Here is a 25086-nt window from a genome sequence, read left to right as displayed (position 1 = left end):
CAAGGGTCGTGTCCTGCTGAGGTCGAAAAAACAGTATTGGTTGATATTTCAATGTGCAAGCCGAGAAAGGGCGCGATTGCCAACCGGGATTATATTCATTTAGAATCGAACGTACCTACAATAAGAGCTCAGAAACAGTACACGATCTACTCTATTTCGTCAAGCAGATAGCTTAAATGTAGCGTCTTATCTGTTATAATGTACCACAGCATTGTTTTCGTTTGTTGTTGGAGGAGTCTACGTCAAAACCGGTTGGGAACAAGATAAAGGGTTGGCAAATGAAGCTTTAGCGAAATTTTCATCCTGAAGCGTCCATGTTTGTTTGCAATAATAAATAAATCTTATTTTAAAACTCGCGCCGAACTCCCTATTAATGAACGCATAGTGAAAGCTTTGATTTGTCGACCGTGTTTATGGCCCTCCCCATTTCCTGCAGAATTGATATTTTGACTCTTCCTCTATAGTGTCTAGAGCACTATACTTCCGGAGAGTGTCAAACAATGCTGATATGCTCCGGTTTGTCTTCCGCGCATCTGATGTGACGTCATTGTCAAAAAAAACATTGTCATACAATTATGGAAATTTTATTTATAATTTTTTTTTACTTTGAGGAAATCGAATTCTTTTCTTTTGGGAAGAAACATACACCCTGTTTCCGGATTACATTTTTTGAGTAGAAATATACATACTTATTTTTTACTCCAAGGTTGCGGGTAATCATCCTTTGTTAATCTTTGATCTCGGAACGATTTCTTATATATTTGTTGCAAGAGAGTTTGTTCTAGAACCTACTTGATTTCTTAACTGCTATTGAATTGCGTGTTTTAGAAAAATGTTCTTCATCTTTTCGGTTTTATAAATGTTCAGACTCTTTTGAGATGAACAACTATTCAATACACTGTAAAAAAAAAATCTGAAACGTTACTGAGTATTTCCGTGTAACGTTTCCGGATTTCAATGGTTTTTATCCACTTCCTAGAAAAATCAAGAATTATTTTCAAAAGGTTTCCTGAATTGCTACAAGTTGTACGAATGCAGACTTTTCACTGTTGCGAAACATATTTTTAGCTCCCAGTTTAAAGATTGAATGAGGGTATTTATAAAGTGAATCGGCTTCAGTTCCATTACGGCCTCTCCATGTTCATTAAGCTCCCAAAGGGAGCGAATAAGTATGGACTATGTTGCTTTGCAAGAATTGCAGGAGAGTAAAATTCTAGATATTTCCTTGCAATTCTGGCTTAGCTTTGGCCATGTTTGCAATACTGCTAGTGGAACTTTCTTAATAAATCAGGAAGGTGCCAAGCGAATATATTATGTCTACCTAAGTTTACTCTAAAGTTCCATATACATGACTGACTTCAAACATGATTTCTGAATTGTTCAGGAAGCTTCCGGGACAATTTTAGGAAGGTTACTGAACTTTAGCGGGAAGCCTTCCTGGTTTTTGCAAGGTATGTTACTGTCAGAAATTGGGCACATCAGCTGCCCATAATTTTCCAGGAACGTTCCTAAATCGTTTTTACAGTGTACAATATTTTTTCGAAGAGTAGTTTCATCCAAGTGTATAAATTTACCTGATATCCACGTGCCATTGAATAACCTCGGAATGTATATTCCTTCCATGACATCATCCAACTCCATTAGAGGATGCCGTATCCTAGGACCTTGATCCTCTGCAACAAATAAAAATGTTTCAATTACTTAACTTACAAACAACTTTTTTTTTCAATATCATTTTTTCTTACACCCTTGTGCGAATTAATGGAATCAAGTTAAGAATCGTTAATTTTCGAATTTTTAGGTTATTCAATCTTTGTTTATAATAGCTGTTTAGCCTACCAGTTGATTAGACGCTATAACCTCAAGTTTTTTTGTCAAAAATATTGTGTTTTGTTTAAGCGTTATAAATTTCTACATATTTTTGCTGCTTTTTCTCAATTCGATCATTTTTTGTCTTTTTGTTAACCATGAATATTTCTCCACGGAAAAGGCAAGATTGAGTGAAAATCTGATTGCACAACAAAGGAAAAAAATGATTTGTGGTTTGCTAAAAACACGGTTTAGAGATCAAGAATTCAAAGAAAAGAGCAAAACTGTAGTTGACTGTATGTCCAGTAAAGTAAAAATGGTGCTGGACAAAAGGAGGGGATGGGACAGACTAAGTGGTGATTTTGATTTTATAATTAAATGATGTAAATAATGGTGATTTTGTAAAAACATTGGCTTGAACCCATTAATTTTCACAAGGGTGTACGATATATTAAAACTTCATTCACGATAATTTGATAACTTTTACGTGAGAGCGGACAAAAACTTTTTCTCACGAAGACGCTTTTACAGTTGAAGTATTTAGTTCCGTGTCAATATTACGAGTTAAAATCTATGATGGTTATTTTCTTGTCAAAAACTCACGATCATAAAACACTGACAATAACATTCTAAAATCTTCAAAACATTCCCTAGATCAGTGCCTTCTCAGCCTTTTTTTGATCCTGTGTTGTTTTTTTTTTAAATCTTATTTTCCTTCTTCTTTTCATTTACCAAAAAAAAAAAAAAAAAGAAGAAGAAAACCCTTGCATTTGCGGACACCGTTAAAAACATGAATGTTTTGGATCGATGAGGGCGTTTTCTTTCTATTTTCTTTTGCAAAAAAAATAAATAAATAAATAAATAAATAAATAAATAAAAAAAAATAAAAAAGATAAAACTTTTGACACAAGAACCATTAAACACTCGTGAAAAAACTTAGCGAACGGCTGAGGCTTTTTTTCCCTTTTTTACCTAATAATAAATGAATTAATAAATAAAAAGTAAAATCTTGCTGTTTTTTTCCTTTTTCTTAGAAAAGAAATGCTTTTAATGTGGCCGAGCAAAAACTCTGAGGACCGGTCAAATGTTTCGCCGCAGTCGGACCGCCGGTTGAGAATCCTGCCCTAGATAGGAAATCTTCAATTGCAACCCTACTAAATTACTCACAAGAAATTTCCTGTGTTTTTATTGGAAAGACATATTGGCTCTATATTTAAATGTTTTAACATTTTTTCTAAATAGCTTCAATGTTAAAATAACTGATTCAAGTTATTTTAACATTGAAGCTTTTTAACATTGAAGCTCTTTGGACCTTTTGTTCAGTAAGTTTTACATTTCTTAGAATTGATCACGCAATATAATATGATAACACTATTGATAGAAATGCAGAATGGTTCGGGGTCTGGCTAATGCTTTTTAAATTTTTCTATCCTCCATTTTTCTATCTTCCATGCGTGGTCGGAAGCAGCCAAAATGGCTAATATGCCAGACCTGGCAACCCAGGTTGTTATAAAAGATTTTTTCATTTTTTAAACCCACAAACTATTTTTAGAAATGGAAACACTGCTGTTCAAAATTAAAAAAAGTAATTGGAAGTATAATTACAATGCTTTCAAAAATATTTCCGTTGAAAATGAAATTAGTGTGATTATGTTTCTTTCTCTTTCCTTTACTTTTTGATTACATTTTTGAAAGCATTCCTTTAATGAACCAAAAAACTGATTCTACTTTTGTAATTCCATTTCTTGCTAAAAAGTAATTTAAAGTGAAATGAATGCAAGAGGGAAAAATAAAGAACTATAGCAATCTTCAATATGCATACGAAAAATTTTAAACACTAACGATAAAAACTACCATTAGCTTTTCTTCGTAATTATGATCTCATTTTATGCTGTCTTTCGTCATTTGAACTTCAAAATGTTAATATTTTACTCATCAAAAATAGAAAAAAAATCGTGATGCTGTTACAATTTTTAAAAATGTTCAAATAAAAGCAAAGTGTTATTTTCTGAAAATTAAAAATACAGTTAGAAAAGTTTAATTTTAGAACATACAAAAAGTGTGTTCAAAAATTTATTAGAAAAAAATGGGAAATAAATTCCAAATGAATAACAATTGATTGAATTACTGTTCATCAAACTTGCAAGAAGATTTTCAATAGCAAATCAATAAAAAAAAAAGTTTTTCGTATAATTAAACATAAAGCCTAATTAGATGGATGGGTGCAATCTTGTACGCGTGATATAAATTATACTCTTTAAGATTATAAGCTTTTGCGAATTCTGAATTCAAAATTAAAAAAAAAACGAAAATTTGCAAGCAACAATTTTACATTTTAATGGCTACATTTATCAATCAAGTTGAACCTCAGACAAACACCCGAACCACCCATTGAACACATCTGATTGGTTGAACTTGATTTGTTGAAGTTCAACTTGGCTGGTGCGTATTGGCAAATATTGTAAATGATGGGGGAAAAAAAAACACTCAAATTCCTGTCTGTTGCTGTTTTTGTTGTTCCGTGTTTTTCAATTATGGCTATGATAACAAGACATTTGACCTTGGGCATGACGTCCACATGAGGAGAAAACTCACGCCATGTCATTTCTACAGGAGGAGAAAAAATAGGATTTCTTGTATGGGCACAAGGACCATAACTATGGCAGCTAGTTCAGTTACACACGCCCATAACTAACGCAACCTACTAGGTCCATAACTATTGGTCGCCGCGCTAGCCGATTTTGTCATGGAGGGTTCGTTCTAAACTAGTTTATATAAACATAGATCTGCGCATGAGCTTTGAAGGTAGTAAGTGGAACGTTTTTTATGTCGTTCCCCCCCCCCCCAATTAACTTCCGCCGCAAACATGCAATAAGCAGTATAGCATCGGAAAAGAAGCAAGTTGGCGACAAAACTTGGCTACTAAAAACTTGGCGAAATATCGCCATGCGTTCGCCAAATTATAACATCAGTTGAGTTTGTATTGAAATTAACACTGATTTTCCCCCAAATTAGGTGAAAAAGACCCCTTTTGGAACGTCCGAAATCAACCAAAAGGGGAGGTGCACAATAGGGTGGTTCAAAAAAAAAAATTTTGAAAAAAAAAATAGAACCGACTTCAAAATTGCTCTAAAAAGTGAAAAATAATTTTATTCTTTAAACACCAGCGATAATACTTTTAAACATAATTTTTGAAGTTGGCGCAAAAACTAAAAGTAAAATCCAGTGTAACCATGCTTTGTTCATATTTTTTTTCAGAAAATCATCCAAAGTTAGGAACGAAGCATTTATATAGTTACTCAAATATACTGTAATCAATGCATAATGTATGTGGTCGTAAAGAAACTGAGTCCGGTTAAATTTATAGTTGAGTTATATGGCTCGCTTTTGCGCCAACTTCAAAAATTATGTTTAAAAGTATTATCGCTGGTGTTTAAAGAATAAAATTATTTTTCACTTTTTAGTGCAATTTTAAAGTCGGTTCTATTTTTTTTTTCAAAATTTTTTTAATTCATTCTTTTTAGTGTAAATGTATTTCAGAAATAGTAAGAAGTTACCATCACGAAACTTCACCTTATTTTTTTCATAAAAATATTCCAAACTAAAAAAGAACTATGAACACGCTTTAAACTTTAAGCGATTGACACTAAAAATTCATCTTTGTTAATCTCTGAAATTCATTTGTGTGTTAATTTAATTATAAATATTTAAATATTACGTTGTCTCTGACTAATTTACATTTCATAGCATACAAGTTGCTTGTGATGCAATCCTGTATCTCCTTAATTAACCACGATCATCTGTTATTGGCATAGATGATAACGATAAAAATACTACTATATATATATATATATAGTTGAGGCAAACCTAACCTGGTAGTACTGTGAAGGCTGAGCAGATCCTAATCACTGCATTACCTCGCTTCCAGGTAGGTTTACCCCCACTATAGGACATTGACAATGAAGAAACTTAATGCTTGCTTCAGAGAAGCCTCCATTCAAAATTATCAGTACAATTTCTATTAAAATAACTTGTATGGCACCAAGCTTTTGTAACAATGGGTTTTATATTTAATCATTTTATAGGGAAATTGCATGAAATTTACTGTTTTTTGACCATAACTATTTTTTCTAAAGAACAAATATGGTCAAACAAAGTAATGGGACCTAAGTTGAACCATTCCCTATCCATTAAAAACAGAATCATCAAAATCGGTTCACTAGGTGAGACGCTGTGAGTGGACAAAAAAAAAAAAAAAAAAAAAAAAAAAAAAAAAAAACATACATACGGTATGAACTGATAACCGCCTCCTTTTTGAAGTCTGTTAAAAATACATGTAAAACAAAAAGTTTCGCCTAGATAACAGGACACCCCTCAATTTTTTTTCGACTTGTGGATAGTAATGTACTGGAAGAATTTTAGCTTCCTATTTCAACTGAAAGTCGGTGCTCAACCCCCTCCCCCAAACTTCATAAGTATGGGGAGGGTGGTTCAAACATAGATGAAAAAAAAAAAAGATTTTCCTAGATAACAGGACACTCCTCAATATTTTTAGACTTATGGATAGAAATATACTGGAAGATATTTAGCCTCCTATTTCAACTGAAAGACGGTGCTCAACCCCCTCCCCCAAACTTCGTAAGTATGGGGAGGGGAGTTAAAAAAGCTCATTGATCTAAAAAAACAGTGCTACATATTATAATATGCACTAGTAATATGCATATGCATTGCAATAAAATAATTATTTACAAAGAAACAACTGAGGAAATTAAATGTTTTAAAACTCCTGGGATTTTCTATGGTACGGCTAATGTTAAATTGAGGGGTCACTGAGCACCCTCTTAAAATTTAAGAAAAAAAAAAAAAGGAGATGTTCTGAACTCTAGCTGAAAAAAAGGTTTTTTGAACCACCATAGTTCACAACTAGACCCAACTAAAAGCCTACATGATGATACGTAAGCACATGCGCTCATACAGACGTCACGAGAACGTTCGTGGTAATTAATTCAGGGATCGTCAAAATGGATATTTGGGACGTCCGTACGTTCTTGGGTACATATGCTCGTGAAAAAACAACTCAACATTCTTTCGGGGGTGAGCAAAATTGAAATTTTGGCCGATATTTGAGTGAATTTTTTTTTGTGAATACAATACTTTCTTTATTATGTAAAAGGAAGTAAAAAAAAGAAAAAACACTTTTCAAAATTCATCGACCGAGCTGATATCGATACTAAACGCAGCATTTATAAATCATTAATAGAATTTAAATGTCAAGGATAAAGTCACCAGATATTTGTTTTACCTTTGAAATCTTCGCATCTCCAATTAGCAGCAAGCTCTTTACGCAAGCACCCCTAGTCCACATTAATATTTAATCTGTTTTGAATGCGGTAAGCTGCACATAAGTCTTTGAATGTGAATCACGTCATTCGGGGGGTTTACCTCTTGGCATTACTTCTATGTTCGATCCAAAAGAGATGCTACGATTTCCTTTCAATCGCCTCCTACGCAAGACATTAAACAAAAGCTCTGCTTTGGTAATTCTGATCAATTTAAGCCAATTTTGTGCAAAACGAATTTTGATGTGTAAAGAAAATATCGAAAGATGAAAGGTGACTAGATGGAAATGATATTTATTTCGAATTGTGTCTATCGTAAAGAAATTAGGGTTTGAGAAATAAATAAATACCTTTGTGCTGAGAAAAAACAGGAAATATTCAACATTGTTTAGCACAAATGAACAGTAAATGGTAATCAACAACGTCTTGACGCACAAAATTAGCAGATTACTGCCTACACGTGTTTTGAGGTTGCAGGGAACCTCTTTTTCAATGCAAGTAGTGAGTCTTTGGATGAAAAGGCATCCAAAAGGATGTCGTTCCATTCATCTGCATTGAAAAAGTGATTCCCAGAAACCTCAAAACCCGTGTATGCAAAGGATGTCTTTTCATCCAGAAGCTCACTACTTGCATTGAAAAAAGGGTTCCCTGAAACCTCGGAATACCTGTATGCAGTAATCTGCTAATTTTGTGCGTCAAAACGTTGTTGATTACCATTTACTTTTCCGCACAAAGGTATTTATTTATTTCTTACAAATAAACAGATTATTGAATACACGTATTTCGGGGTTTCCAGAAACCGTTTTTTCAATTCATGCTAGCTTTTGGATGTAAAGACATCCAATTGTCCAATATTCCATGAATTGTATTTTTTTTATGTAATAATTTAATGTATTCATCCGTTAACTTGTTGCGTCCAATTGCCTGATGTCTTTACCGGATATCTTTCCATCCAAAGTCTCACAACTTTGAATTGAAAAAGGGGTTCCTGGGAACTCCAAATACGTGCATTCAGTAATCGATTTATTTGTGCTAAACAACTTTGGATATTCCCTGTTAAATAAGGGGTTGTCCATAAAAGATTTTTAAACATATTTGACCCCCTTCCTCCTTTGCCACAAAATATCGCAATTCAATAAACCACCTTTTGCTCTCCTTCTCACGCGTCACGCTGTATGATTTTTTTATGCGTCATAAAAATGTATGTATGTGCTTGTGTCTGTTCCTTATGCAAATCTGCAGTTTACGTCGGATTTTATTCAAACTGGGCACACAGGTCCTTTTGATGCTCACAACAGAATTTTACTTTACTTATTATAGTCGCCTCTGAGCAGCAGTAGGATATCTTGTAAAAAAGCAGCCAAAAACTTTGTACTGTGGAATAAGTACGTGTTTCGATGCATTCAGGGCATTCATCAAAGTAAGATATCTTACTATTGTTCTCAGGCTTAAATAGTATCTTACTATTGCTCTGAGGTGACGATATGCAAAATGTTAGAGTTAAATTATGAAGCACTGGCTTAATATTTCTGGAAAGAAAATATCTACTATACAATAAATTACTCTTCCAGCAACATCGTCTGCATCACCAATCACTGTTTAAATAAAAGTTCCAGCTGTTTCATGAGCATTTCAAACAATTTCGACGGCATAATTTATGCCCCATAGATAACGAACCACCTTAAAATTAAAAATAAGCTAATTGGAAACAGTAAAATTTTAGAACAACCCTAGATAACACAAAATAAAATAAAATATCATTTCGTCTTTGGAAAAGAGACATGGATTTCGACTGTCAAACACTGATTAGAATTTCAATTCCAGTTAGTTTTCAGTCTGTATTGGAAATTTTATGTGACTTGAATAAATGACCGGTAGCTGACAAAATATATTAGTTCAGCTTCATTCATTCTTTAATGTCAGGAAAGTGATTAATCAGCCGGATCAAATTCTGGATCATTAGCAAAGTTTATCTTGAACCAACCAATCAGTTTAAAATGACATCGAAATAATTATCTCAGTCAAAATAAATATACTTTGTAACTAATATTTCAGTCATAAGATCGTTTTTCTTTCCAAATTACAGGGATTTTTTTCTTTAAAATAGGAAACTCGGAACAAATTTAAAGTAATAAATGGTTTTTCTTTTTCTTTAGTCAGATATGTTTGAGATCTATTTTTGAAAAATAATTTGTAGCATATGTTTAAAAATAAATCAACTGTGTATTTAAAATAGGTTTGAGGAAGAAAAAAAGTACAAATAATTGAAGAGCCCACCGAAAAACTACTTTGTCCACTTTTGGACGAAAACTTTCATTTATGCTAAATAACGACATCCTGGTTATGACATCCAGAGTCCGCAGTTTTGTCCTTGTTGCGGACTCATCGTTCTGAAATAGTCAATAACCGACTTGGATGTAGATAATCTCTCATTGAAGCTGAGATTACCAATAAATTGGTAATTAAAACGAATATAGCACTTCAACGAGAGTTCGCAAGCATGGATTGGTTCAACTTGAAAATGAAGGTAAAAGCTTAGGTAAAAAGCAGGAAGTAAAAGTTGAACCGCATCATGCTTGTGGACTCTCGATGGTGTCCTAAATTCATTTTCGCGACCAGTTTATTGCAGTGGTGGATTTACAGGCTTGGGAGCCCGTCGCATTGCCTTTCTTGGAGGCTACTTTGTCTATCACATAACTATGTGCATTTTTGCAGCCCACATTCGCGGTCCTCATGGTCGTTGGGGCCTCTCACAGTTGCGACAAGGTAAACCCACCACTGATTTGTTGGTGATCTTATATAATTAAAAACTGAGCGTATGTATCTATGTACGTATTTATGTCCGAGTTACATCTCCCAAACGCCAGTGAACTCACCATCGAACCAGGTATCGACAGATTCGTCATTTTCCCGTCTTTATATTTGGCCCGATAATAATTAGCAGAGATATCAACTAAAAACTATTTATTATAATACTTAGAATTCGACATAAAATCCCTATTTTTCGAAGGATTTCCTCCATTCAAATTATTATTTAGTGCTTTATCTCAACTTTTCGTAACAATGCTTTTATTGAAATTTGTAGCGTGAAGAAAAACATTGAGAAGAAAGATCTGCACCCATTTTTTCCCCTCAAGTATGAACAAATAAAATTTTGGCTTTTGTTTTGAGGCTTTTCCTGGAATCGGGAGATTTAAAATGTTACCTTTTTGGTTATTTTCCCTCAATTTGCCGCAAAATTTTACTGATTTTTTTTTTGTTCAAGCCTGATTGTTGAACACGCGTCATTTGACATAACTTTTATTTTCGAGGTAGACCATGCAAAGCTGGGCGACGCAGCTAGGCTCAGCTTTAATGAGCGAGATCTGCCAACAGCTCGGTTACTGACTATTCCAGACTACTGAGCCTATGACAAGGACGAAACTGCAGTTTCTGGATATCATAATCGAGCTGTCGGTATTTCTCTTTCAGTTAACTCTGGCCTATTTTGGTAACATACTGCTTACCAAACTTTTTACCTTCAATTTTTGAGTTGACCAGCACAATGCTTGCGGATTCTTATTGGTGTGCTGAATTCACTTTAGCTACCAGTTCGTTGGAAATGTCAGCTTCAACGAGAGAACATCTGCCTCCAGCTCGGTTATTATTCCAGACAGTTGAGTCCACAGCAAGGATGAAATTGACGTCTGGATGTCATAGCGGAGCTGTCAGTATTTCGTATGTAGTTCTTGCCTTAGCTCTGATTTAAAGGCAGTAACTTCCATTTCATTCTATTTTTTAAAGAATTTAATTCCCCTTTGAAATTATCATTTTAACTAACAAGTAAACTTACAGTTTGGTTTTACAGCGGACGCTGGTAAAATGAATCAGTGGTGAATTGACTCAGCCGCTTTAATGAATCAAATTGCTTAAAACAGAACAAAATCCAGCTTTATTGAACTAGCCGCTTTATTGAATCAGCCGCTTTATTTAATCAAAATTGCTTAGAACAAACGTGATTCATATAAGCTGCGACCACTGTATTTGAAATCAGTCTGGTTAAACTTCAGGCATTTCTTCAGTGCTTCAAACATAATAAAGACCATTAAATCTGTCGATATTATTATTTTTTTCTTTTGAAAGCACGAGACACACACAATACAGTCTGGCTTAGGTAAAGAGAAGTTCGACCTTGAACAATCTCATCTTTGGTTTGAAAGAGGAGAAATTTTGAAGGTTCTCACGATGCTAATTGCAACGCAAAATAGCTTTTCTCACCCCTATTTTAACCAGTTGAAGCGCTTAAGCTTCAGAAATCCCTTTATCAGAGCCAGAGAGTATTGTGTTACTCTTGCATAATACTAAGAGTTTTGAAAATTTTAAAATTGAAGAGATTTGTGCTGAACAATGTAATAAAGCAGGGGTTGTGAAACTGGGTGCCGCGCCACCTGGAGTGACGCAGGAAGATGCGAGGAGTGCGGCGACGTGTCCATGGTATCAATATAAGTAAATAATAATAATAGATTAGGGTGCAGTGGGAATATTCTAATACTTCAATGGGTGCCGCGATCCGGAAAAGTTTGGGAACCCCTATAATAAACTGATGTTATGAGTTGGTCCGAGATTTTGAAAATATGCTACTTCCTTTCTTTTGCATTGCCTTTTCTACATTTTTTCCTATCCTTAGTACAGCTTCTAAAGCTTACTAGAGCTTTTTAAAAATAAAATTCTATTGCAACTACTTAAAGTACGGTTCTCTAAAAACCTGATTTTCCAGTTCATTTAGCAGAAAACTATAGTCAACAAAATAGCAGTCATCGCTTATGTGCTATGTTTGCAGTTTTTTTTTTCTGTAAGAGAGACATTTGGAAGTACGGATAATATCTAAATTGATAAATATCTGCTGTTACTATTATTTTGGCTACATAAATCAGAATCTATACTCTGAGTTGTTTAAAATGTACCTCCAACTTCTAAGAATACTTTTTTTCAATTTACATACCATTTTTTAAAAATATATTTTCATAGCATCTTGATAAACGAAAAAAATACTGACTCAAGAACTAACTAACACTCAATATAACATCCTACATTTTATTTCAAAAAATTTAAATGAAACTATAAATTATTTTTCACCTTAAGTATTCTCAGAAACGCTTAAAAAATATATAAAACGTTTAGCTATTACAACATTTTAAATTAGGAAACTGTGGATAAATTTTCCTGATAAAACATTATGAGCAAAACCATAAAAGTTTGCATCACCTCCCTTAAATTAAGAGATACTTAAAATGTTTTTAGCAAACAAATTTACATTGACAAGTTTTGTCCCGAGCTCTAAAAATTAGATAAGCAAGTTTCTGGCTGAAGCTGAAAAGATAAAATAATAATGTTGTTTTTCAGGAAAAGTTTCGCAGTTCGTCGCTTCCTCCTTCGACAATTTGCAAAAATTTTTCTTTTATCAGTTATATTTATCAGTAATTAGAAATATTACATTTTTCATGTAATCATTTTAGATTTAAGTTCCAGAAATCCCACAAATTGCTTCTGCTTAAAATTTTTGAAAGATAAACGCCGTCTAAAATATTTATATTCAAACTAGCATTCCCGTACCCGGCATTGCTCGGGTAATGGAATTAGCAGGGGTTAACAGTGCTTGGTGCACCTAGTTTCGAAAATCCCCTATAATAATTACTTATTACCTATTACTTTTTCTAATTTGGGGAGTATCCCGGGGCCCCTGGACTCTTTACATATATGCCTTTGTCCTTAACCGATCTTTAAATGTTATTAACGATCCTTTTAAAGTATTGATTATCTTTGAAAACACAGGCCATCCACATTTTATTGATATACCCATGTTTAAGCAAGAAGTTCTTTTGTCGGATGTCTTTTCATCCATAAGCTCATTATTTTTTGCATTGAAAAAGGCGTTCCCTGTAACGCCGAAACACGTGTCTGCTGTAATTTACAAATTTGTGCTTCTTCTAACGTTGTTTTGTCTTACTTTACTGTTCAGCACAAAGGTATTTATTTATCTTAAGAAGTTCTTTGTATACAAAATTTTTAGTTTTTTTTTTCTGGTGCTAAAATTATTAAGCTGCTTGATGAACTGACTTTGGAGCAAGTTACATAACATTGGCCGTGTGAAAAAAAGTCTTCTCTTAAATCGGTCCCTGCTACTTTTAATGTCTGTCCTTGTGACTTATTAATGGTTATTGCAAAGCAAACTTCAACAGGAAACTGCATTCTTCTAAATTCAAAAGGATAGTCCGCCTGTGATGATGTTCTTAAAAACTTCGTTTCTAGTTTTGAAAAAATGAAAGCAATAGACAGAAACATTATGATTTGACTTGAGAAAAGCCTCGAAGAACCACGTGAGAAACAAAAACAAATTTATAGTTCGCTATCGACCAAAAGTTGAGATGAAGTACTGAATAATGATTTGAATGGAGGAAAGCCTTCGAAAATAAGGGATTTGAATTCAATGACAGGTTTTTAATTCGCAGAAATTAAGAGATTTTAATTAATTGCTCCTGAACTAATTGAGATTTCGAAAAATCCTTTCTTAGTGGTTACTTTCGTAATCATGTGGACATGGCTGCCAAATTTCAAGTCTGAAGCTTCAGTGGTTTCGGCTGTACGTTGATATATGTGTATATATATATATATATATATATATATATATATATATATATATATATATATATATATATATATATATATATATATATATATATATATATATATATATATATATATATATATATATATATATGTTATCTCAGGACATTGATTTTTATATATTAAGATAACTAAGCAAGAATAAATAAATTTTTAAACTTTCACTGGTAATTAAAATGTTAATTGCTTGAAACACTCGGGAGATAAAGTTTTCTTAAGGCACATCGTGCTTTTTCATAAACAAGCTGTGCTAAGTACACATAGAATTTATGAATACTGTAATTGAATCAGCTCCTTTTTTACTCTTAAAATTTTTAAAAAGCATTTTTTGTCATACTTCAGATTGTTAAAAACTATGCTTGATTTCACAAAATTTTCACTAATAAAAAGGAAGTTTACATGTTCAACCTTTTAAGTAAGTGCTTTTCAAATGATACTTTATTCTAACGGAGAAATCTTTTACTTTTGTTTTGTACTTATTCATAAGATCGGAACTAAACACAAATAAACAAACACTTATCATTCGGCGAAATTTGAAGTTCGATTCGGCAAATTGAGATTGAGGTTGTTTCCTTCAGTCAAAAGTACTACTTTTAGTCACTGAAATTGATAGAATATGCAGAAAAAAAAAAAAAAAAAGGGAAACCATGGAGCGAGAAAAAAACTTTCATTTTCCCAATGTTTTAATTTTTAATTGTTTTTAAAAATTTTCGATTTTGAAAACAAGCCGTGGTCTTTATGACGTCACAAATTATGTACTTTGGCGCATCTATCTACCGCCTTTTCACGTTATGATAATCAAGAAGCGAATTAAATACTGTTCTCTTGGAAATGGCATCAGTGAATGGAATTTCATCATTTGTGATGTCATCAGCAGAAGCGTAAACAATAAAAGCGTACCGATTAAAAAATATATATTTTTAAATATTAAACTTTGTCAAATTATTTAAAAAATGGTCAAACCCTATGTTTTTGAGCATGCCCTTTCAGAAAAAAATACTTTTAAAATTTTGGAAACGACCCCATTTCCGCTCTTCCAAAAATTTAATTTCAGGGGAATCCTCTTCACAGAAAACTCTGACCGAGCCCATTACTTTACTTGTCGCATTGTTTAAACAGAAACCTATATTTGCCATCTACTTTCGACAGAGAGAACTTATGTTTATTTTCTATCCTCCGATGTTTTTCAACACTGCACTTAATCGTCAAGTCAACAATTCGGTAGCTTATGACGCACTGCTCTTAAAATCCTCATTACTCTCACGCGCATCCTTTTGTGTTCTTTCGATGGCTAAAAACAAATACACTTGTGACTTTATTTTTAGAAAACTCAATATCGAACGAGAGGGGGAGGTTTCGAAAATAGTATGTCCCTTGAAATCTGAATCCTGCGTCATATTAAACAAAAACAATGGATCTTTCAGAATTGAACATGCTTTGGGAGGGGTCGTAGCTAATAGGCTTTTCGGTCTGAGTATATTGTTTATTTTTTATTATTTATAACCATGAAAAAAGAGGGAGTTGAAGTTTGAGTTCTTAATAAATGTTTCTGTGCTAACGAAACGAGTATGGTGATTGTTCCCAATTTTGTTTTGGCATTTGTCCACGGCACTAAGCAGACGATCGAGCTGCTCGTTTTAATCTGCAGAATTAAAAATGAAACTTGAATGGAACTTTAAAACCAGAACTAATGAGAAAACATTAATTTTTGAAGATGCAAAGTCAGGAATACTTAAGTCAACCTTTTCGTTCCGTAAAAACTCATCCAGCAGAAAGAAAAAAAAAAAGCTTCTTTTGCCGCTAAACTTATTGTGTAAGTAGGGTAATAAATTAAGATTTATTTCTCGTAGCTATGTTAAGGTTGTTTATAAGAACAAATTATGGTTCCGCATAAAACTCTAGCAAATACACTTGTTTATATAACAGTAGAAATAATACACTACCATATCCCCCCCCCCAAAAAAAAAAACACAGTGAAAACTATCAACAGCAAATCTAAGTAATAAATTCCTTTTGAGCTGTCTTGAAAAAAAATGTTAAGCGGAAATAGGTTTGTGAAATAAATAAAATGCACTGTTTTAATTATTTCTTACTGATTAATGCTATACATATACAGGATTTTCGTTTTAACCTGCAAAAACCTCTATTTTCTCAACCGCAAGTCTTAAATGCATACTTCCAATAGCAAAAATGTTCAAAATCAGATGAAGAGTTAAGATACTGAAAACTTGAAACAAAAATAAAAATGAGTCAAAAAAAAAAAATTTAACATTTTTACGGACCCTAGGCTCCCTAACTTATATTTTGGAAAATGATATCCATTGAAAACCAATTCCAACACAAAAAGTTTGACATTAGTACGATCAATATTCACTGAGATATGAAACGCAGCGTTTTGTGACTTACATCACTTTACTCTCGCGTTAATAACACCTTTTGGGGGAAAATATAGCAGTTAACACGGGTTTATAAATTTAATTGTGTGCATAGCTTGTGGTTTCTCAAACTGTTTGAGGCGTTGTTGTGTGTTTTTGCGTATCACGGCACAGCATTGGCAAAAATTTTTGAATAGCAATAAAAAATATAATACTTTGCTTTTTTACTTCGACAACTTGCTATTCTTCTAAAAGAGCGATAAATTCCGATCTCATCTTCTGTATGGTCCCTAAAAACTTCAAACTCGAATATCTCCTTGAGTTTTGGTAGCACAATTGTCAAGTTTTTCGTGTTAGTAATATTTTTCAATTGAGATGATTTCTCTAAACATAAGTTAGGGGACCTAGGCCCCGTATAAAAAGATAAATTTTGTATTTTTTGACTCATTTTTATTTTCGCTTCAAACTTTTAATATCTTAACTCTGCATCTGATTTTGAACATTTTTGCAACTGGAAGTATGCATCTAAGACTAACGATTGCGAAAATAGAGGACTTGCAGGTTAAAACGGAACACCCTATATATGCATGTATACGTATATCGCTCATTGAAAGAAAAAGACCACAATATACGAAGAAATGAAATTTTATAGGAGAAGCGTTTAAAGTTGAACTTTTCAGGCAATTTGCATTAAGAAAACTAAGTGCTCTCCAGTGGTTAATATTATCCCAACAAAACATAAATGTGAAATTGAAGCCAAGTTCGGTTGAAATAAGGTGCGGAAAAGACGGTGTCACCGACAAAAAAGGTTCAGATGTAAACAGTTACCAAGTTCCATAGAAGTTCCTCATAGAAGTTGGATTTTCCCATGTTCTTCAATTTATTTAGCAAACAATTTTTTACTTGCTTTGATAATGGATTTTAAACTTAGGACAAGTTTTAGCCATCACTATTTTTTTTTTCCAAACTTGCTAAGTTTTAAATCCAATATCAAAGAAAGTAAAAAATTGCTTTCTAAATAAATTGAAGAACATGGGAAAATCCAACTTCTATGAGGAACTGCTATGGAACTTGGTAACTGTTTAGATCTAAACCTTTTTTGTCGGTGACACCGTCTTTCCCGCACCTTATTTCAACCGAACTTGGCTTCAATTTCACATTTATGTTTTGTTGGGATATCATTACTTTTTGAAGAGTTAAATCAAAGGCTATGTTCTAATTTAGACAGTTATAAATGCAAAAGCGTAATTACAAGTATATGATTTCCTTTTTTATCCCAGCTGTTACGGTGCACTGGTTTGCGGTTTCTTTTCATTAGAAGTTATGAAGATATTTTGATAACTGGGGATTTGGCGCGATCGCCAATTTTGGGCAATAATCAACTGTTTTCCCATTTATCAGCAAGGCCAACGTACATTAGCTCCTGGTCTTTGGCTTCCTCAAATTTATCGACAATTAGGAAAATTGCTAAGACTCATCTCAAAATCTGTCTGGAGTTTCTTTATTGTTCGGGGGGGGGGGGGGATTATCATAACGTAAATCGTAAAATATGCAGAATTTGCGAAAATATTTCTCAATTGTTGAAATTATTGCTGTCATTTTTGCTCTTCCTGTAAAAGTTTGCATTTAATTGAGATCTAAACTTTTCATAAAATTTTAAAGCCGGTTATTTTTGATTTTAAAGGTTTAGCTCTAGATTTGCAATTTTAATTATATGATGATTCATTTTTCATTTTAGCGGAACATAAAGTATTCGGAACTCCAGCGCTCGAATACGCTACCTTGCGGTGATTTACAAAACTGCAAATGAAACTAAAACATTTCCACGTTGCGTTCCACGTGTGTCTGTTGACGTAAACACAGGCAGTTTGTTCTGAGTATTTATTAACGCAATCGATGTGTCTTAGTTTGCTTTCAGCTACAGAAATTAATTCGTCCCTCAGTAGTATTCTCGAGCTTCTCAAAATAATATTAGTTTTCATTATTTCCTTAATAATTGGTGAAAGCGAAAATTCTGGATTAACAAACTTGGATAACGTTATACAAGGTAAAAAATTGTATTGTTTTGTATGAATTTGTAAGAATATGGTTTTTTTTTAATCTTAAATTAATTAAACTTACCATATTTTACAGCAGAATTTAGTTGGAATGGACAGTATGCAAAACATTTTCTTGAATATATTATCGTAGAACAAAATGAATAACCGAGAAAGAATTTACATTGTTCCTTTTATTCTCAGCTGAAAGATTTCGCCAAATTTGTTTAGGGTTATAGTTTTAGTATAGTGCGAGCAAAGTAGCCTTGGCGAGATTTCGCGTTTTTAGTTAAACCATTTTTAATTTTTATCATGAGTGGAATAAAATGGTAGTAAGATTACAGAATTCGATAAGTGAAAAGAAATAATGGTCAATCAACTGAAAAGAAAACTACCACCATATATCCGTGAGAATTTTGTTGATGATTTGCATAACATGACACAATTAAATCGTAACTCAGAAATTAGAAAAATCGAAACAGAAAATTTTTAAATTAACCGATTCGGGAATTCGAGAGAAATAACTCAGCTACAAATGGAAAACAATAAGCGCTAGCCAAGCAAGGCAAAAAAGTATCATCTTCTTTCGATAACAATTTGTAATGTCATATTGAATTTTCTAGCATTAATTATTGTTCTTGTCAGGTAACAATTATTATTTAGTTTTATCAAGAATTGATAAATATCGAATTCAACATCGTGGAAATAGCTGTGCTTAGAACTACGAACTACATAGTTTGCATTAATCTTTGACGTTTAGTAATGCTTCTTGAATTCTCATTTCTTTCTACGTGGGCCAGAATATCCACAAGACTTTGAAAATTAATTTAAAAAGAATAAAGCGAAAAAATCATACGTACGAACAAAAATCACATCACTTTTAGCATTTTCTTCGTTACCATGTGCGTTTGTTTTAGTTTTTAAGTCCGCCATTAGACAGTGACTTAAGTGCCCCCTATAGTTCGTTGGAGTTGCGAATTGTTTCAAGCCCCATTTTGGTTAAAAATTTAATTGTTAATTTAAAACTTCAACAACCTTGTTTTGGCAACGTTTGACGAGCCCATTTGTTTTGATTTATTTGGCGAAATATTTTGCAATCGCGCGCTGAAGTGATTACGCCGTGATGCTCATAAAAAATAGCGTAGTTTTTTGCTATTTTAATGTAGTTTTTCTGGTTTTTTAGATTTTCCCCTTTACATATGCATGAATATCTATCTTTATGCCAAATTTCAAGTATGTGAGACACTTGGAAGTTCGTAAACATTTTGATGAGTGAGTGAGTGAGTCAGTGTAAAAAATGACGCTTTTCGGATAGTAATAATTCCATAACTATAAGGGGTACATTAATGAAATTTAGGATATTAGGTTTGCTAGGCAGCTCTATTAGACATACAAAATTTCAAGCACGTAGATTTAACAGTTTTTGAGAAATGAGGGAGTCAAAAGTAGCTTGAAATGGTTCGTTAAGATACTGGCAGATGTGTCGCCTGATTTCCGAACTTGACTGACACACTGCCGTGTGTCTAAATAACGAAAATTCTGTCATTACTTTCCAAAGAAGATAACGTCCTGTGAAAGCCTTTAAACGAAAAAAAAAAAGAGGGAAAATTAAAAATTTCGTATTATGGCACTCTTTTTCAAAACGAGCGATATATGCAGCAGGAGTGAATTCATAAATGTTTCCAGTAACGGAACTCTTTTAACAAAATAAAACATCTGCTGTATAATCTGACTCTGATAAGTTGATTTTTGGATGTCTAATTGTTATTCCTTTTGTTTATCGCGGTGAGAAAAGCCGATACTTAATTTCTCCTCTTTCAACCTAAACTTAAATGATTAATTCTAAGATCAAATCTCTGTACAAGATTTTGGGTGCGTACGCACCCAGAGGAGCTATGAACGAACTTTGTTATTGCGGCATTGAAAATGGTGAAAGGAGCAAAAAGCCTTCTCTGACATCATCAAACGCGATTTATCAAAATTTCTAAATACACTTCAGAATCACTGAAACTGGTTGTTTATTCAAAGGAAATTTGACAATTATTGAGAGATATATTGTTTCCTCTTCGTAAAGCCATGTCTCCAGAATCAGGTTTTTGGCCTACATTCAATCCTTGAGCTCATTGATAAACATTGAACATACTCTCTCAAAATTCCACACTGTTGAAAAACGTCCTGATTTAAAACACAAAATCCGATGTCCAAAGAATTTGACAAAAATATTTTTCCTTACCCTATCCACCATTTGAAATGTATTGTACTATTTTACGAATTAATATAACGGAATAAACAAATGTAATGATTTATAGAATAATCAATCACGGCTGTCAAGGTTTGCTTGCATTCATAAAATATGACTTTGAATACGAACGAGGGCGACAACTTTTTTTATGTTTGAAGGATGAAGGAACCGTGCAATTTTTTAGCATTTAGGACAACCAAGTCTTCAAGATGTCATCTCGATCATTAATCTTGTTCAGAGAAACAAAAATCATCTTCAGGCATTAAAAAATAACAAATGGATGTTTTTCGGTAAAGTAGATATGTTTTTCGTTTCGAAAGAGTTGGAAAATGTTAAAGAGGCAAAAGAAATATTTGTAAAAGGTGCAAAAGCAATCATTTAAAGCCGTTGATTATGGTACCCTTTTTAAAAAACTGAAAAGTTCAACGAAAAAAGGTTCATTTTCAAGCACTTGAAAGCCTTGAAATTAAAAAAAAAATGTAATTACATTGCATGAATTGTAAAGTTTCGAATGCAAAGTAAGAGGTGACCTGAGTTGAGAGGTAAAAACGGTGCCTCAGAATGAACCAAGCTCAGTTCCTCTATTCATTCTGTTACAAACTCAAAAATCCTGTTTTTCCGCTAAATTGCTCATGAAAAGATGTTTTCAAAATCGGGGGCGGGATCATGGAAATCTACATTTTTACAAATCAAAAAATCCTACACATAATTTGATAAATAATTAAACAATAAAATTCGAGTAATCAGACGATTATAGAAGGAACCTAAAATATCAATAATAAATAATTATCGCTTAGTGACGTCTTTTTGACATCACGACGCAATCGTTGCTATTTTCGTATTTTATTTGTGAAATTCAAATTGTCCGAAAAACTCTAATCGGACTTCGAATCAGTACACTCGTCACACATATCGCACAAATACATTTATTCACAGGACACAGCACATAACAAGAAAATATTTACACAATACATAATTTCATGGCAAATTTGCCTAACTAATGCTCAAAACTCGAAAATAAAACTCAATAACTCAAAATGAAACTCAATAACTCACTATTTCATTTTATAAAATCTCTCAAGTGTTTCTCGCTTCTCAATACTCAAAATACGCCATTCAAACTAACATTTTTCAACTCTAATCATCAAAACTCTTATCGCACGCACATTCTAAAGATATTTTGTTGCCAGCTCTCAGAAAACAAAAACTAAATAAAAACAATTTCAATTACGCATTTCACTAGTAAAATACAATAAAATTATTATAACGAGGAATCTCTCAACATTCTCCCACCTTGCAATATGAAATTTACTAATTTGTATTGCAACACAAAACCTAAGAAATATCAATTAGGTCAAAAAAAATTATAACAGTTCAAATGAAACAGAGTTTTACATCTTTAAACGTTCAGGTACTCTAATCTTTCTCCCATATCTGGTTTCTTTCAAAAGGGGCCGAGTGTTGTTAGATGTTTCTTCTCCCACAAACACGTCTAAAGGTATCCCAGGTTCTTTTCTCGTTCCTGAGAAAAAGGTTGTTTCTGCAGAGGTCTCTTTGACCAGCGAAGGTAATTTCAAAGAACTAACTTCAGTCGCAGATAGTTCTAAGGGATATAGCCTTTGAAATGGCCGCAGTCTCTCTCCTTGTTGTGTCTTTACTCTGGCTACTCTGGAATGGCCATCTGCTCCAGGATAGATTTTTATTACTACTCCAAGAGGCCAGTCATTACGCTTGGATCCGTCACTCCCTATTAAAACGATATCACCAACTTCTAATGAGTTAACTTTCCTATAGCCTTGGTTAATTAGAAGTGCAAAATATTCATTTCTAAATCTTTGTCGTAAGTCTTCTCTTAATTTCTGTAGATATTTGGACCTTCTTGTCAACAAGGTTCTGTCTACCACATCTAGATCAGCATTTTCAATCTTGGTGCAGTTGTCACTTACCAGAAACATAGCCGGAGTTAAGGGCATCAGTTGATCTGGTGAACTTGATATGTATGTCAACGGTCTCGAGTTGATGATTGCTTCACAGTCGCATAATATTGTTGAAAGCTCCTCGTAGTTAACAGAAGATTTACCTAGCATTCTTCTTAAAAGGCCTTTCAGCATCCCAACCATGCGCTCCCACCAACCACCCCACCAGGCAGCGGTTGGTGGAATGAACTTCCAAGAAATCTGTCTTGTGGTGGAATAAGAGCTTATTTTATTCCAGTCGAGCGTCTTTAGCACATTGTTCGTTCCAACAAAACTCATGCCGTTGTCGGTGTAGAGAACAGCAATTCTTCCTCTTCGAGCTACGAATCGTCTTAATGCTAAGATGAATGACTCTGTTGACATTGACTTAACTAGCTCAAAATGTACAGCTCGGTAAACCGCACATGTAAATAAAATGACCCAGGCCTTTTCTCCTGATCGCAAATACAAAGGCCCGGCATAATCAGCTCCGGAAACTTCAAAAACACTTGCATGGGTGACTCTGTCTCTTGGTAATGGGGCGAATGGCACTTCCAGAGGTTTAGCTGTATGACGTTTACATATAACACAGTTAGAAATCACTTGCTTAGCTAACTTCCTGACGCCTAATATCCAATATTTTTCTCTTAATCTCACTAATAAAGTAGACAGTCCTGCGTGGAAAGATTTTTTATGTTCTTCAGTCACCATTTTCAATACCGCTTTATGTTTTGAAGGTAACAGAATAGGACTCTTAAACTCTTCTGTTTCCTCACAATCAAACAATCTTGTTTGTAATCGTAGTAATCCATCCTTATCTTTGAATGTTTGCAGCTTCTGCAAACGATTATCTTCATGAAATTGCTCTGACTGTATTTGCCTCATAAGTGCAATTTCAGCTCTGTTGTACTCATCAGTTGTCAACTCTCCTATTATCTTATTCTGACTGGAAATATTGTGATAAAATCTATAGATCCATCCAATTGTTCTGATTGTCTTCGTATAACTTGAAAATCGGTCACTTACAATGTTATCTGTGCATTGCACGTTGACCATAGATGATACCACGCCTCTCTTTCTTTCACTTTGAATTTCTTCTTCATCAACACAAAATTCGTCTTTTGGCCATTCTTCCGATGGGAAATACAACCATTGCGGACCTTCCCACCATTTTGACGAAAGAAGTTGACGAGCAGAACAACCTCTACTCGGAAGATCTGCTGGATTTAGTGATCCTGGGACGAACCGCCATGCATTCAAAGGAGTCAAGGATCTAATTTCCTGCACTCGGTTTTGTACAAACACTCCCCACGGCCCTTCTCTTCTCAACCATGAAAGAACGGTAGTTGAATCAGTCCAAAACACAATTTTCTCTTTTTTGAATTCTTTCAGAACTTCTACAGAAAGACGTGCTAAAATTGTGGCTCCAAGAAGCTCTAATCTTGCTATAGTCGTCTCTTTCTTTCCACAAGGTGCAATCCGAGATTTGGCTCTTAGCAGATGAACAGCTACTGAATCATTCAAACAAATTTTTATAAAAACAACAGCTGAATAGGCAGACTTACTAGCGTCGCAGAAAAAATGTGAACTATCAATTACGTATTCGCATTGCAACCATCTAGTTATCTTCAATTCTTTCAAAGTCTCCAAATTTTTCAACCATTTCAAGAATTCTTCTTCAGTATTTGTATCTACTTCTTGATCCCATGTTAATTTGCATTCCCATAACCTCTGCAGCAAAAGTTTTGGCAGTAAAGTAACCGGACAGACTATGCCTAAAGGATCAAACGTTTTATGTGCAGCAGATAAAATTGACCTCTTAGAAATTTTCATCGAAGAGGTATCAGTATCATGTGATAACTTTAAACTGAGGATATCATTTCCACGGTCCCACATCATTCCTAGCACATTCGTGGGTTCTGAAACTTGACAGCGGGAATCCGAGTACTCCCACCCTCGTAATTCAAATTTTCTCTCCATTAATATTTCTGTAGCCGCTTGCATAAATTTATGCAACTGAGCTTCATCCTTTACGCTAACAAGACAATTGTCCACATAAAAACTGTTAGCAAGTTCTTCTACAGTTTCAACGGGATATTTCGAGGACTCAACTCGTGCCTCTTCTAGTGCTGATTCTAAATGATACTGAACCACAGATCCGAGTTAAAAAGGGCTACACGAAGCACCGAATATTACACGACAGTGCCTGAAATACTTTAGCTCAGACTTATCGTTGTACCAGAGGAATCTCAGATAATTTTTGTCCCTTTCAGATACACGGATTTGCAGAAACGCTTTACATATATCAGCAGTAACCCCTATTTTATACATACGAAAGCGTGTTAATATTGATGGAATGAATTCAATAAGGTTCATACCCTTTTCAAGGCAGTCATTTAGACTTGGTGAAGATCTCGACTTAGCGGAAGCATCGAATACTGGTCTAATGCGAGTCGTACTATTTTCTTTGACAACAGGCCGATGTGGTAAATAATGCGATGGTTCTTGAATTTCATTATAAGGAACCTCTTCAATTATTCCCTCCTTTTCCCATTCTTTGAAAACCAGGTCATAATCCTCATACAGATTTTTCGCTTTTAAGTTCTTTACTGTGTTGTTCATTCTCTTCAGAGCCAATTCAAAATTTTCAGGCAGAGGGGGATGTTC

The 25086-nt window shown here is 33.8% G+C and overlaps 1 protein-coding gene across 1 annotated transcript in view; it reads right to left on the bottom strand.

Annotated features, from left to right (window-relative positions):
- The window catches only part of LOC129220717 (inactive dipeptidyl peptidase 10-like), a 354203-nt gene that overhangs the window by 88748 nt on the left and 240369 nt on the right, over positions 1-25086 (bottom strand). The window contains exon 3 of the mRNA XM_054855147.1: positions 1575-1673. Coding sequence (XP_054711122.1) covers positions 1575-1673 — 99 coding nt within the window. The remainder of the gene's footprint in view (positions 1-1574; positions 1674-25086) is intronic.

Source organism: Uloborus diversus, chromosome 4 (assembly GCF_026930045.1).
Source record: "Uloborus diversus isolate 005 chromosome 4, Udiv.v.3.1, whole genome shotgun sequence".
NCBI classification, from domain to species: Eukaryota; Metazoa; Arthropoda; class Arachnida; order Araneae; family Uloboridae; genus Uloborus; species Uloborus diversus.
The sequence above is the reverse complement of the archived record's forward strand: the minus strand, read 5'-3'. Positions and strand labels throughout refer to the sequence as shown.